The sequence below is a fragment of the Pseudopipra pipra genome, chromosome Z (genome assembly GCF_036250125.1).
Source record: "Pseudopipra pipra isolate bDixPip1 chromosome Z, bDixPip1.hap1, whole genome shotgun sequence".
Taxonomy (NCBI): Eukaryota; Metazoa; Chordata; class Aves; order Passeriformes; family Pipridae; genus Pseudopipra; species Pseudopipra pipra.
Genome location: NC_087581.1, coordinates 52061419 through 52077146, shown reverse-complemented (window position 1 = coordinate 52077146; position 15728 = coordinate 52061419). Strand labels below are relative to the sequence as shown.

At 48.1% G+C, this 15728-nt stretch overlaps 1 protein-coding gene across 1 annotated transcript in view; it reads left to right on the top strand.

Moving 5' to 3' along the window:
• ARB2A (ARB2 cotranscriptional regulator A) overlaps positions 1-6005 on the top strand; it is a 261570-nt gene extending 255565 nt beyond the window's left edge. Inside the window, exon 11 of the mRNA XM_064643232.1 lies at positions 3767-6005. Coding sequence (XP_064499302.1) covers positions 3767-3909 — 143 coding nt within the window. The 3' untranslated portion in view covers positions 3910-6005. The remainder of the gene's footprint in view (positions 1-3766) is intronic.
• The last annotated feature ends 9723 nt before the right edge of the window (positions 6006-15728 follow it).

Below are 15728 nucleotides of genomic sequence, written 5' to 3'. Positions count from 1 at the left end.
CTGGTGCCTACCTGATTGTTCATGAATTCTCAGAAATAATTGCCAGTAGTCCAGTAAGTTCATTAACTGATTCCCTGAAGACCCACAGATGCGTGTCTTCTAGACCTGATGATTTCAGTGTTAAATTTTTTAAAGTATTCCCCTACCTAATTTTTTATATCAACAACTGTATTGGCAAGTCTTCATTATTTCTAATTACCAATATCTCTTTGTGGCAGTTGGTAAATTGATTCTGGAACTTGTTCACAGTTTTGCAATTGTTACTCCTTTCATTTTAACATGATTGCTTCCACCATCTCTTTGGAGCTCCTTTGCAATGATGTTATGTACATGTTAAAATATATATTAATTTCTCCCTGCATCTCTCCATGCTGGCAACTGGGAGAGGTTAGTTTGCTTTTGTGGCATTTCTGTCAGTTCTCTCTCTGGGCTGGGATCATGGGGGAATTATACTTTTTTGTCCTCCGATTGTAGCCTTTGCATATTTTAGAGTGTTAAGTGTCTCCCATACTTAACAGTTTCTGGTGTTTTCATTGCACCATGCTCTTAAGCTTTCTCAAAAAATTAATATCTGAAATCACTATACACTGTGCAACAGCCCATCTATTAATACAATATATTGTGGTTTATCATCACGCCCTTTGAAATTAGTGAACACTAAGGACATATATCTTAGAGGACCTTGGCTTTAGAAGAATTACTTCTTATTGTCTGACTCTTACAAATGATTCTATCAAAAAATAGATGGGTGCTCATGCATTTAATTTAGATCTAAATACACAATTGAGATTGCAGTCATCGGTGATATTTTTCCTCTGGCAAAAACCTTATGGCCAAATCTGTTGTCACCCTTAGGAGCTTCAGTCGAATTCCACTTGCTTCAGTCGAATTTTCTGAGCCTCTGGTATATAAATCATAAATGCACAGTCTGTGCAGTGTTAAATTTTTAGGGCTCTCCCTTTAGTAGTAGTTGAATGTGAATACATAAGGGTAAAATTTGACCTTTAAATGACTATAAAGGGCCAAGGCAGATACTTGGCAAGCTTTTCTTATTGCAGTATTAATCAAGCAAAGAATCATCATAATCCTGGAAACTAAATAGCCATTGTAGTGATTTTATCACCAGGGAAATTGTTCGTCTGCCAGTAAGATTGTTTCTAGGAAAGGGAAAAGAGGGAGTCTTAAAATTGCTTTAGACCGCTGAATCATTGAGTCCCTCTAGACTCAAAGCTTGAATTGTTTTTTAAGAAGAGTGGGTTGAGTAGGGTTGTTACAGGAAAGCTGCAGGTTAATCAGTTTCAGTAACACTAGTGATTGTTAGCATGATCTCTCTTGAGGACATGAGGAAAGTGCATGGGAGAAGGCAGGATGAAGAAAGGGACAAGGAGGCTTCAGAAACTTATTGTTTTGTCGCTTTTTGTTTTTTGATGGCCCTTTCACATAGGAGGAAGGTTGTTGATGAAAAAGAAAGAAAGGAGAGAAAAAACCAGCATAATATTCACGGTCTATTTGCATCTAATTTAATCCAGTGGATATTAGTGAGAATTATTACAATCAAAACAGAAGGAGACAGATGCAGGCAGGCAGAAGTGACAGAGATGTGTTTGTGTGGGAAACGTCTGTGTAGAGCCCAGAAAGCCACATGGGGAGATGTTTTGCCTCTCAGGACTCAGCATGGTACTTACCATGTGCCTGACACAGGTGTGTGAAAAGCAGGTGAAACACCTGTGCAGGAGTGTCTTTGGGGTGTGCTATGACAGCCTGTCCCTCCATAAAAACAGCTTCAGTAGATGAGTTTTGTGCTGCTGGCATTGCATGGTGACAGTGGGGGATCATAACATACCCACCATGCTGTAACCTCAGGGATAGGTCTGTAAGGCTGCAGGTTGTGTGGGAAGGGAGGCTTTATCCTTCTGCTGTGTTGGGACACCTCTGTATACGGAATGACCCCACAGCATGGAACAAGTGCTGGGAAGTATGGCTAAGGAGTGGCTCTCATAGGGGATGGGACAGGTGATCTGCATTGAAAGCCACCTGCAAGGTAGAATTATTGAGTTATTTGGGTTGGGCAAGACCTTTAAGGTTGTAGAGTCCAACTATTAATCCAGCACTGCGAAGTCTACCACTTGATGTGACGGACTGTGTCTCAGGAAAGAGTTTACACAAAGGTGGGTGAATTTGGAGGTGGAAAACATTTGTATAATAATTTGTATAAATTGTGAAATTTCTGGAAGATGTCATGAATTCACTACATACAATGAACGTGAAGAGGGGGAGTAAAATTCACATGTGCACGTGATGTGGACTCTCTTTGTACAAAAATGTTTCTTTGTGTGGGAAGTGGTGTCTTTCCATAGAGGGCTTTTTTGGAGATGCTTATGTGATGGCCGTCTTTGAGGGAGCAGAGGAGTGCAATGTGACAGGTAGTGCCACCATCAAAGACTTTTTGGAGGGGGCAGCATGCATGAAGCCACTAAGGATGCCCCATGGATGGATACACAGAGATGAGGGTCTTTACAGGGGTGTGAAGGTGGATATGCATCCCTCCAGTGGCTTCCCCATGGATGGATACACAGAGATGAGGGTCTTTACAGGGGTGTGAAGGTGGATATGCATCCCTCCAGGGCAGCCACCCTGCATCCCCAGGGACCAATGACTGCTCCACGTGCTGCAGGGACCGTTGTCCACTCCGTGCTCCATCCCTCTCCACTGGGCAGGCCATGACCACCATGTCCTTCATTGTTGTCACCCCCAGATTGTGACACTGTCACAAAACTGTTACTAGGCAACAAATGCGGTTACCAAGTCTCGGCAAATAGCTGAAGGGGAAAGTGAAGTGTTGCGCCATTGTAGAGTAACCATAGCAATGACCTACTATTACAGACTAAAGAATTATCATTAACAATGTTAAAGTATCAAACAGAGGCCCAGGATCCGGAGACATCCAGGCAACATCTCTGCATAATTGGGTTACCCAGGAAGAAGTCCCAACTCTTCGCAGCCCTTGGTTCCCTATCTCCATTGTCTTGCTTTTGTTTTGGGGGCTACGGGAGGGAGGTATGTGGTTGTTTAAATAAAACAAATGCACTGTGCATTGAAGAAGATACTTGTAAAGCAATAGAAGCACCTGCCAAAAAAAATCTAAAAAAACAGAGACAAATCTGTATGCAGAGGGAAGATGTAAACAGGAAAGGTCCACTTTACTGCCTCGATATCATCTGTGGGAAAGGGTGCACAAAGGATGCCTTCGTGATACATAGGATATTATTCAGATCAGGTGTTCTCTTTCACTTAAAAATGCATATGCCAGGCTAAAAAAAGTGTAAAATGAAAAATAAGTAATACAAAGTATGCCAGTCCTGAAAAGTAGACACTTTTTTTTTCCCAAGTTAGGCCAAACAGGTGAGGTGCTTTAACGAAGCTTTAATTAGCAAGGTACTTTGGGATCGCATTTTCCCAGACCCAAGACATGTTAAGGATCTCTGATCTATGATCTGGCTGGCCATGCATTTGCCTGTGCAAGTGTGTATGTTTGTCTGTCTGTCTGTCTGTCTGTGTATAGTTGTTCCTGCCCAGCTGTCCCTGAGCTCAGCAGGTCAGTCCTGGCCCTCCACAGGCTCCCCCTAGACCAGCTGTCAGCAGCTGGATGAATTCCCCGGGTTTTGCATTTTTGCATTTACCTCGACATTTACCTTGCATTTATCCTGCAAGCAACCAGCCGTCACAGAACAACTCCTAGTCAAACTGTCACCTTTGTGTTTTGCAGGTACAGAACGCCATGAACTAACTTCCTGGAAGAGTTTTCCATCTGTTTTCAAGTTCTTCAGCGAGGCTGTAAAGGCAAAGAACAGCTTGGTGAAACCAACCCCAATGCGGCGCTCCAACAGGATAAAATATGAAGAATTCTAAAAGAAGGGGAGACAAAAAAAATCTGCCACCACCACCACCACCGATGTCTTTGCTTGTTTTCTGCAAGGAGTCTCCCAGCCCCTCATTAGATTGTTTTCTTCCTAGAGCACAGGGTCGTGATGTATACATCTAAATAGCGTTTTGCATTATTTCTAGATGAGTGCAACTGTCAAAGCAATATGGGTTCACTGGTTGTGCTTCCTGTGGGCTGTAACTTGGATTTCGTGCTACTCATCAGCGCGCAGATTAAGGCTGACAGTGGTACTGCACAGTGCAGCATGGTGCAGCTCTAATTGCCCTGACATAGCCCTGCACCAAGCTGATGCCAGAATTTAGCAGCTTCGTCGCAGTCCTATCGCCTGCAGGATTTTTTGCAGCTTCCTTCTATTTTGAGACAGAACAAAATAGGAATTACTCTTTTTTGAAAGACAGCTCTCTAACTCAGACATGTTAAACCAGCCTATGATTTTACACCCAGTAGCCTTCTCTTTCTCTGGGACCAAGTGGGATTGACTTTTAACTCTTTCATTTTTCTGCTGGTAAGAGTATCCAAGAAGTTTGGTCCAGAATTCTAGGAAAGCTCCATTGTTGTAGAGATTTTCTCCTCCTGCCTCATCAATGGCATTATCTGTAGATCTTATCTTCCCTTTGAAAGCTCCATTTAAAAAAAAAAAAAGCCTATTCATTAATGGGCTGGATCACACTGTGAAATATGACAGCAAAAAAAAAAAAAAAAAAGAAGAGAGACACGCTGCATATTTTCCTGTTTACTTTTAAACACAAAAATGCTTCCATTTTCATATGCTGGGTTTGTAATGACTTGCCATCTCGTGGTTTTTCCCTTTTACCTAAACTCACATGTTCATCACCGCTTTCCCAAGTGCTCAGGTGAAGGGTGGCCAGTGGGGCTACTCTGTGTGGGGACACCACGCAGCACATGATGGGGATGTGGCTGTAGCCATCACGGTTGCTGTAGGCAGCTTCTCTCTGCTAAAATTAAGGGACAAGACATGCCTGATAGCATGCCCTGTGAGCAAGCACACTAATTAAGCTCCTTTACTATTGATGATACTAAATTAAAGTGATCTTTTCTTGGGTGGCCATGCACCCCCTCACCCTCACCCCGATACTGTTAGTGCTGAGGAAGCAACACTTGAACACATGGGTTTGGGACTCCCATCCCACCCCTCCCCATGGAACGTTTCCAATCCCACAGGTGGGGGGCCAGAAATGGTGGTGGGGAGCATTAAAACGAGGTCACGTGGAAGCTGGGGTAGTAGTGAGGTGCAAGGGGAAACCCAGCTGGGTTTGTGCCTAAATCCTCCGGCGGGGGGGGCTGTCTGTACCCGCGGAGCTCTCACATCCCTGCCTGCTTCTACCAGCACTAGGACTTTGCTTCCCCAGCTGTCGGCTCCAATCGCCTCACTTTGTTTAACGTCTCCCCTTGGGGAGGGATGCTTGGAGCATCTCCCTGGGGAGTGTGGGGGAGGTGTTAGGCCATGCCTTCACAGAGGGAAGTGCAGAATCCATGCCTGGCAGTTTTTCTTCCCGAAGGGAAACCTGTTGCTAGGGGGAGAGGACTGCATCCGGCTCCTCCTGCCTGGCGGTCTCCGCCTTCCTTCCCATTTGGGGGATGCTGTTGCCTGTGGCTGGCCTAATCTCCCACCTCAGGGGCCTGCAACCCCTCCTCCCCAGGCCCGTGTCCACCCCAGCCCCTGGACCCTTAGGGGGAAAGGAGAGAGTTTACGTGACGTGGTTTGGGTGTCTGTGCTTTGTCCCACAGCCGGGGAGGATGGGGTGGCCAGGGAGGTTTGCACGCACATCCCGCCGCCCTCCTCTCTCCATTGCTGGGGAGGTGCAATGGGGTCTGTGGGGTGCCAAATATTGCAGAAGCAGATCTATTTTTTTAACTGTCAATGAGAAACAAACTTTACAAAAATTTCTACTGTAATGCTTACCCTTTTCTAAAAGTATTTTCCTTTACTGTGCTCCCGGTCCAGCTCGCGTTATCGCTTCTGTAGGGGACTGTAAAGCACAGGGGGTCCTGGTACTGCTCTGCTTGCAGTGAACAAAAAATAAAGATACTCTTTTCTCTCCTCTTTGCACACTTCGTGTCCCTGCGCCAAAGCTCTACAGGAGCCGTGGTCCCTGGTGGGTAGCGGGGGGGCTGCGTGGGCAGCATCTCCCCCAGCCTTGGAAAACACATGAGGGGTGCAGGTGTTTGCAAACAGGACCTCGAACAGGTGGCAGGGGTGGGGGTGGAAGCTGTGAGTGTGGTATGGGTTGTGCTAGGCTCCTCCATGCCATGGGGTGGGCTGCATGTCCAGCCCCATGACTTAGGGCTCGGCCCTCCTTCGCAAGCGAGCTTGGGCTTTCCTCCCCCCAGCCCCGTGTCATCCATGGGTAGCTGCACAGGGCATCCCTCTCCCCTTTAGCTTCTTGTAAACACTAAACCATATAAAAACACACCCTAGGAGAGGGGGTTCACTGGTTTCTCATGGAGAAGGACCTTTGCAGAGGGGCGTGGGCTGGAGATGAGGGAGGAGGTATCTCTTCCCCAGCCTGCAGAGGGTGTGCGGGCTGCAGAAGGAGCATGGGAGCATCCCAGCATGTACCACCATGTCCATATCGCGTGGAAATGGTAGCCCCGAAGCACACTTAGAAGGGATGAATGTTCATTTAATCTAGTCCTTGGAATCAATGTTTTTAAAGGTGCACACCACTGGCCCCTCACACAGTGATGTCTTTAGCAGACGGAGATTTGACACTAACCTCCTCCCAGTTTCATGACGGGGAACTGGGTAACTTGGCACTGGGCATGCAAAGGTGACCAAAAAAAACCCCAAAAACCCCACAACAACAGAAAACCAACAAAACTTGACCCCATGATAGAATCTTCAGGAAAATCCCCCGGTTCCTCATTGCCCAAATGCTTATGGTCCACCTGTCCAAAAAGTTTGCACATCATTTTGTGAGTTCAAATGCTGCTGTTGAAGCTGTGGGCCAATGAGAATAGTTTCCTTGTCAAGAACAGAGAGCAAGAAAAAAAATGTTCCTGGAGGAAAACAGCTAGTGGACCCCCAAACACAGCAGGACTACGCAGAAAATATTTTAAAATGGGTGAAAAAAAAAGCAAAGAAATCCCTTATCTGCATTGTGCGTACATGGTGATACACTGGTTACAGTTACAATTGTCACAGTGTGATTCTCCCAGTCCCAGTCAGCAGAAGCTGCTACTTTCCATGGAAATGTGCATTTTAACTCTGCCTCTGAGAAACATCACTTATTGTAGGGTTTTTTACACCTCTAGAAATTTCATTCAGAAGTACAAATGAAAAGTGTCACATCTAAAACTGCATGGAGCCGCATATTGCACCATTCTCTAGTCAGCCAAGCCAAAAATAACCTGCCTAGAACGTGTACTTCCTTCGTACACCTGGGTAGAGCTGCATCTTACAGAGTGAAAAGATGCATGTGTGTGTGCCTCTGCACACATTTGTGGATATCTTGATCTTGCAGGGACGTTTGTGTGTGTGTGTGTTTGTGTGTGTGCACTCACATTATGTTGATGTACGCAACAAAGTGTGAAAAACGTACTTCTTAAAAAACTTAGAAGGAGATGTCGTTTATCATTGTGCTATCATAATACCACAAATTTCACTTTTCTGTTCCATTTTGGGTTGCATGTGTTTGTGAGTATTTCACTAGATCAGTGACAGCTCTTTATTTGCATAATTATATGCTCTAGTCTGAAGAGAAAACTAACCCCCAAATTTCATGGGTCACCAAACTGCAACAATCAATGTTTTATCACATATGCTAAGCAAAACCTAAGGAGCTATATGAAGTTTCTTGTGGAGTTTTTACTCGTCAGAAAATTAAAGATGTTGTGCCTCCTGAATAGATGCAAAATCTTTCCAAGCTCTTTGTAGCTGAATTCCGTTTGAAGGCAAAACTAGAGATCAGCTCTTAGATCTGGATTTCAGATCCAGTAACATTCTTCAAAGTGGATTCAGACAAGCAGCTTTACTACATCTCTAAATTTTGCCATCCTAAGTAATGTCATTTAAATGATGACAATCAAAAAAATTAAATAAAATTAAAAATAATTCATCAAATGTGAAAAATGCGAACAATCTCCCCCTCTCTTACCAAGCCCACAGTTAACAGTGGGTTTAACTTCATTCATTCAGTAGTTTTATTCTTCCTGTTGGGCACTGCCCCCATATATTGGATATAATATGAAGAAAACTTCCCTGAGCTGCAGAATTTATGCTGGTCCATCAGTTGCACAATAACCACATGCTCCAGTTATTACACATATACTCCAAGTTTCCTTCTCGATCAAAATGCCTCGTAGGAGGTAGAAACCTGGGGATAGGAACTGACTGACAGTGAAGATCCCCCTCCTCCTCCTTCATCCACATCCTCCATAACTGCTGGAAAAATTTAGTTCTTGCTTTAAATCAAAATAAAATAAAATAAAATAATTTACACGGAGTACAGAGGAAGTTCTCAGAGGTATAGATGGGCTGAAAATCCTGGGGAACATGCTTAATTTTGCTGGGGAAAAAAAAAACAAACAACAAACTAAAAAACAAAACAAAACAAAGCACAAAAAACTTCAAAAGTTTCTCTAGTCTCCTCCAAGATGTGACTTAGCTGGGAGAAGTGCCCACAGTTTGCTGCCTTGTGGTTGTGTCCCTCTAAGCTCTTGGGAAGAATAAACTTTTTAAAAGGAATCTATGTCAAGTAGCCTAGCCCTCAATGACCTCCTGACCCCGTGGCAGCAGGGAGAGCAGCACCTGGGAAGGAGGGTTAGGAATGGGTTAGGAATCCCTAACCCTGCATGGGTTAGGAATCTAGAGAGGTGAAGCATTCCTGCTATCCTTGGCTTCTTTCTTTCCCCCCCCCCCGCCATTGACATCAACTCGAGAAGCCTTTCGGGAGGAAATGGGTTTCCAGCACAGACTGGCACCTGAGAAGATTGCGGGAGTTGCGTGGGGACGTTTTGACTCCTGAGTGATTTCCAAACACCCGCTGCAGGCAGACGCCAGCCTCGCAACGCCTCCTCACCTTGCAGGAACAAAGTGAAACACGAGTGGGAAATAAAAATAGCGCTGGGAGACACGAGTCTCTTCACCACACTTGTCTGACTGCTGGTGCAGGGTTCTGGGGGGGCGCAGGGTTCCGGGGGATGCGAGGACAGGGGTCAACCAACCCCAATCACCCCCTCCATGGAGACCCAGAAAGAGAGGAGAACCTGGTCTCAAGCATTTCCTGCTCTTCCACACTGCCTGTATCCCTCCGTCAGGTCAAGTAAATATGAATATTCCCAAGGGATGGTTCTGCAGGCCAGTTTGTCCCGGTGGAGACAATATCATCAGTTATTTCCCTCTAAATGTAGTAAAGGAGAGAGCTGACCCCTCTAATGAGAGACCTGGGTCATCTTCTTTTGTCACTTCTATTTCTCTTTACTCATGCCCAATCTAATCCCCTAATGCCCGGTAAAGGGCTGTGTCCAGGCTTCGGCCTTCTTTAAAGCTGCTATCTCTGTCACAATTAGATAAATAACCTTCACACACCTCTTGCTCCTCCAGAATTGCTTTATGCCTTCCCTTTCCAAGCTCAACTCACACAATGATATTGTTTTCTATTGTAAAGCCCTTGATGTGGAGCGTCCTCCATGTCTCCCCACAACATACAGGTACAAAAATAATACTTTCCGCAATATTTTGCCTGGTCCTGCTTGTCTGCAATTTGTGGAGAAAGCCCCTAACATCACATGGAGCTTGCAAATACCAATCTGTTCTCAGCAAGCCAGGCATTTCCAGTTTTGCTGGTCACTTGGCCAACTTTCCCTGGTCCCCTGATCCCTTCCCACATACCCAACTTCCACCCTTTCACCCACCAATTTTCTTCTTTATTTCACTCAAGATACAGCCTTTGATTCGTCTTCTAGTGAGGGACTGGCTGAGGGCAATCTTACCCTCACCCACCTCTTGATGTGCACTACAGATATTGGAGTGTGTGTTTGTTTGTTTTTGGTTTGGTTGGTTTTGTTTGTTTGGGGTTGTTTGTTTTTGAGAGGGTTTGGTTTCGTTTAGGGTTTTTTTTGTTGTTTTTATGGTGATGGTTATTTGGATTATAAATGGTTTCCTTTGCACTTTCTGCCGGTTTAGCGTGTATTCTCTCGGGGTGGGGGGGCGGGGACGGTAAAAGGGGTGCAAAACTGCAAGCTATGGGCACTGCGGGTGGTGGTGTGCACTGCCCTTCGCAGCGTTTCCAGTGGGCTCATGACGGCACTAAGGCGGTGGTGCGGATCAAAGCCGGGACCGTTCCCGACAAGCGGCGGCGCGGTCGGGGCGGAGACCACCGGGCAGGACGCGGTTCTTCCCAGGGAACCTCGGAGTTCCCTTCCCCCCCTCTGCGGGTGGTGGCGGAGTCCGGCGGCGCTCGCAACGGGCCCAGCACCACGGACAGCGCCGGCTCCGGGGCTCCTGGTGTCCCCCGAGTGCTCCCAGGGGAACTCTCACCCCCAGGCACTGCCCAGCCCCGACGAACATCTTCCAGGAGAGCCTAGACCTCTCCGTTCCGCCAGGGAGATCCGCCGGGGGGTCCCTGGGGGAGGGCTCACGGAGGGAGAGAGCACGGCGTTGCTCGGACACTTCGCTGTAGCGGCACACCTGGAGTCGCCGGGCTGGCGGGGAGAAACTCTCCGCCCTCCTGCAGGTCCCGGAGGAAGGGGAGGGCAAAAACAAGGAAAAGTTAAATTTCTCGGTGCACTCCTCCTGGCTGGCGAGAAGGAGGTGTGGGTGCTGGGGGTGCCCCGGTACTGTGTGAGCATCCCGCGGCCCCGACGGGGCCCGTACCCCGCGCACAAGACTACCTCCCCTCTTCCTTGTTCCACGGAGACACGGAACGTCGCTCCCCCGGCCTCGGCGCAGCGCCCTGGGGTGCGGGTATTGTCTCTGGAAGGAGTTCGTCACGGGACCTCCGCGGCTCGGGGTACGCCTCCCGGGCCACATCCCGACTCAGAGCCACCTCCCTCCCGGGACACGTCCCGTTTGCTCCATTCCCGCGCCCCACAGTCCCGCCGCCGCGACTGGTCACCGCCCCTTTATCGTTTCGGGACTCCCCGGGAATGTCGCCGTCTTGACTCAAATCTCCATCATCTTTTTTTCTTTTTCTCTTTCTCTCTTTCTTTATTTCTTGCTTTCTTGCTTTCTCGCTTTCTCTCTTTCTTTCTCTTTCTTTCTTTACTTGTTTGCTTGCTTTCTCCCTCTTTCTTTCTCTCTTTCTCTCTCTTTCTCTCTCCCTCCCTTCCTTTCTTCCTTCCTTTCTCTCTCTTTCTTGCTATTATTATTAATGTTATTGTTGTTGTTATTTCTTTTTTAAGAGTAGATAGAAAAAGAGCTGACTTCCACTCTATGCCTTGAAAAAATGAGCCCCCAGATCTTTAGTGAGCCCAGGGCTCTACCAGCTCTTTGCAGGAAAAAGTAGCGCTGGAGTTTCGTTAAGATCCGTCCGAACTTTTTCAGATTTTGACCCAAAGAACTCATATTTAATTGTGGGGTTTGGTCGTTTGGAGGATTTGATTGTTGGCGGGGGGGATTTTTTTTAAAGATCTCTAATATTCTGTCCCCTTCCCAACACAGTGTCTGCCCGTGGCTCTTATCCCAAGACGATGGAGCCGACGGCACCGCCTGCCTCCCTGTATTCCCCTGCCCTGCCCATACACCCTGTGTGACCGTGGCCCCGCTCCCACGTGGAACATCGCGCGTTTAGCCGAGATCTGCGGAAAGGAAAGCTTAGTTCAAATGCGTTTTTACCCTCCTAGTCTTCCCTTTGCCTGGGGAACACAGAATGTTTCCCGTACGAATACAGCAAATGTATTTTATTTTACTTTTTGGAGACTTTATTCCGCCGTCTCTTTGAAAAAATAAACAAATCTTCTCCTGCCCGAGGAGGAGCCAGGAGACCTCCTCATCCTCTCTTGCTGTAACCCTTCTAAGTCGTTTGAATTGAATTTTCCTGTCTTTCGGCCATCTGTCAATGTCACATCCACGCTGCCTGCGCGGGGTGTGGATAAGCAGGGGGCAGGTGGGAAGAGTCCTTGCGCGTTTCTGGTCCCGCGTGAAGGGCTCTTCCTCCCCACGCCGCTGCCCCACTGACCCACCCTCCGTTCTATTCCCCTTGGCCCCACCACCAGTACGGCTCCGGGGGGCCAGCTGTGACTTCGGGCGGGATTTTGTACCGCCGCCGGCTCGTGACGTGAGGCGTCTTTTGGGTGAGCGGTCATGTTTCTTCCGCTCGGGAGGAGCACCGGGGCCGTCTGTTCGGGTGGGGCGAGAAGAGAGGGCAAGCTGCAGGGGGGACCTTAGGACGTAGCCTTCCTCCTGAAACCCCACTCGTCACTGTAGTCTTCGTCGTCAGCGAAGGGAGGACTAACTGACGATGCCGCGAAAATTTCTGCGCTGCCGAGGGAAGAGAAAGATGGGAGAGAAAAACAAGTCCAAACTCCTATGCTGTTGACAATGCTTCGGCAAACGGAGTGCTCGTCTGTCTGTCGTGAAACCCCCGAGGAGGAGAGGGAGTGTGCCTTGGCCTCTGAGCGTCCCTCTGCCCCGGCGGGGAGGCTGGGACGCGGGGCGAGTGGGTAAGCTCCGAGTCCTCTCCTATTTCTTTCCTGAAACGAATACGTGGCCGAGCTTCGCTGGAGAGAAATTCAAAGCTCAGGGCAGGCAGAGCTTCGGCAGAAGGTCAATTGTCACGGCTCCCTTCCCAGCTGGATGAAGTTCAGTTGATTTTTTTTTTTTTTTATTTCCCTGAAATGTAAAGAGGTTTTGTAAGCTTTAAGTAACTGGCGCTAGAACAAAAGCCAAACTCTTTATCATATAAGTTTTCATTATCAGCTTTCAACCTTGCAAAACTAGAGCTATTTGCTTAACTTAATCCGTAACATATGTTTGCAACAGTAGCAGATTTTTTTGTTGTTGTTGGTTTTGGGGGTTTGGGTGTTTTGGTTTTTTTTCCTGGTGTGTGTGGTTTGGAGCTGATCAGGTTGTAAATTTTCCGCCTAGGTTTTCAGCACCTCCTAATTACAGCCTAACACCTATTGAGAGAGAGAGAGAGACTCCACAAAGATCCCACGGAGCCAAATCCGAGTAATCCTATCCAAAATCCCTAATAAAGTTTATCAATTAGACCACTCAAACTCCTTCGGATTCATCCCACTGAGAAAGAAACTGCCACGTTTCTAAGAAAATTAGCTTGAACGAGCAATTCAGTATTATTCCTATCCCGCTTTGCTTGCAAAGCAGCGTCTGGTGGTTCAGTTTTTACTATTACTTTTCCCCCGTCTCATAGGCCACTTTTCCTCAAGGTATCGCAGGAATGATGCAAACGATAGAAGATTTCCAGTTCTACTAAAAACAATATTAACGGCATCAACAGCGCTTGCGATGATCCCACAGCAGACTGGTGATTTAAAGCCTGATTCACTCTTTGTTGGTTTTACCTCCTACAGTAACTTTTAAAACATCTGTCCTGCGGAAAGAGAATTTCTTCTGCGCAAAAGTGACGTTTAGTCTTTAAATACGGGGGTTATAATGGAGCCCTAAAAAGGCGAGAAGTGATTTTGGGAAATATTATATACATGCACACTATTTAGCGTTATCAATCTTTACCTCGGCTATTGACACTTGCCTTGGAAACAATAATAATAATAAAAATTACACAGAATTGAAAAGATCCTTGAAAAAGATCGTCTCACAGCCTTGAAAAGATCCAAGGCCCGTTACTGATTTTTTGGCATCTGCACTTCAGATGCGTCATTGCACTGTTCAGTGGCAGAGAGATATTGGGGTAACTCCAGTGGACGTGTTGATATTCCTGCCGAACGAGCCCCCGAGAACTTTTTCCAAGGCGCATCACCCCCGGCCCCCGCACCTGCGCCCTTACCCGTGTGCCACTGTGGCCTGAGGCAGCTCACCACGCGCGGACGTGCGAGGTCTGCCCCCGGGCCTTCCCCGGTGCGGCAAACACCCCACTGAGCACGCAGCGCCCCCGCCCAGTCCCGCCGCCCCTGCCGCGTCCCCTCGGGCCCTCCGCGGGTGTGGAATCGCCCGCGGCGGTGCGGGAGGGGGGTGGCGGTGCGGGACGGGGGTGGCGGTGCGGGAGGGGGGTGGCGGTGCGGGAGGGGGGTGGCGGTGCGGGAGGGGGGGTGGCGGTGCGGGAGGGGGGTGGCGGTGCGGGACGGGGGGTGGCGGTGCTGGAGGGGGGTGGTGCTGGAGGGGGGTGGCGGTGCGGGACGGGGGTGGTGCTGGAGGGGGGTGGCGGTGCGGGACGGGGGTGGCGGTGCGGGACGGGGGTGGCGGTGCTGGAGGGGGGGTGGCGGTGCGGGACGGGGGTGGAGGTGCTGAGGAGGGGGGTGGCGGTGCGGGAAGGGGGTGGCGGTGCGGGTCCCGCGAGGCGGAGCGCCACCTAGTCCCGGCCGCGGGAAGCGGCGCGGCGGCCGCGCGGAGCAGCCGCGGAGAGAGAGCAGGCGAGGCTGCCCGGAGGGGTCGAGGGAGGCGCAGGTGAACGCCTCCTCAGCTGCGGGAGGGGACTGCTCCACACCTCTTTTTAATTTTTTAATTATTTGTAATTAATTGCACGTGAACGCGCTCCACGACGTGCGGATTTGTGCGCGGGGGCGTGGAGGGGCCGAGAGGCGTAACACCTGGCTGTTCACCTCCAGGACTTGCTATCCCCGCTCTTGCCTGCCAGGCAAAGCACGAAAGCGCGAAAAAAAAAAAAAAAAAAGTAGGGCGGGGAATTAAAAACCAAACCCACAAAAAAACCTCCTCCTTGATGCTATCACGAGGAGCAACAGCGCAACCGGTGTGCGAGGTGAGCCGAAGCCATTTGTTAAGGGGAACCGAATAGGTTATTTTAAATGTTACTTGATAGCAGCAACAGTGCTTTGGGCGAAACTTAGAAACTGCCAATGCTCTTATCTACAAACGGACAAACAGGCGAACAAACTTTACCGGGTATTTGGATCTTCCTCTCAAATACAGCAAAACAAAGGCAGGGTGTATTAAATAACTGCTCCAGCTCCAGTCCCGTCAAGTGTCACTTTTAATTCTCAGACATAGGAATCCAGGGACACCAAAAAAAAAAAAAAAAAAAAGGTTCTTCTGCGTCGTGTTCACATAATTTCTGCAACACAATCCAGGGCGCGGGCTGCACGTAGACACCGAAGTGTCCTGCAAGCAGGTCAGAGGGTTCCACTGCCGAGAAGTCGCCACAAACCCTTCCCTCGATGTCTCCCGAGTGTTTGGAAGAAAATTACTAATACAATTGCACGCCTCTGTGTAAAAATGTCTTTATGGTTAAGTTCTTTAAAATGTTTATTCGATTATTTTAAAATCTTCAGTCACGTACAAGTATTTCCTAACAGATAACCATGCTGGTGTATCTTCTGTGACTTTGCTTCTATAGTTTGGGAGGTTAAAAACTTACTGATTCATGATGGGTCTATACCAGCTTGCTAGAATTTTGCTGAAGGTTTCTTTCTTCTTTCCTTCTTTCCTTCTTTCCTTCTTTCCTTCTTTCTTCCTTCTCTTCTTTCCTTCTTTCCTTCTTTCCTTCTTCCTTCTTCCCTTCTTCCCTTCTTCCCTTCTTCCCTTCTTCCCTTCTTCCCTTCTTCCCTTCTTCCCTTCTTCCCTTCTTTCCCTTCTTTCCTTCTTTCCTTCTTTCCTTCTTTCCTTCTTTCCTTCTTCCTCTTCTTCTTTCTCTCTTTCTTTCTTTCTCTCTTTCTTTTCTTTCTCTCA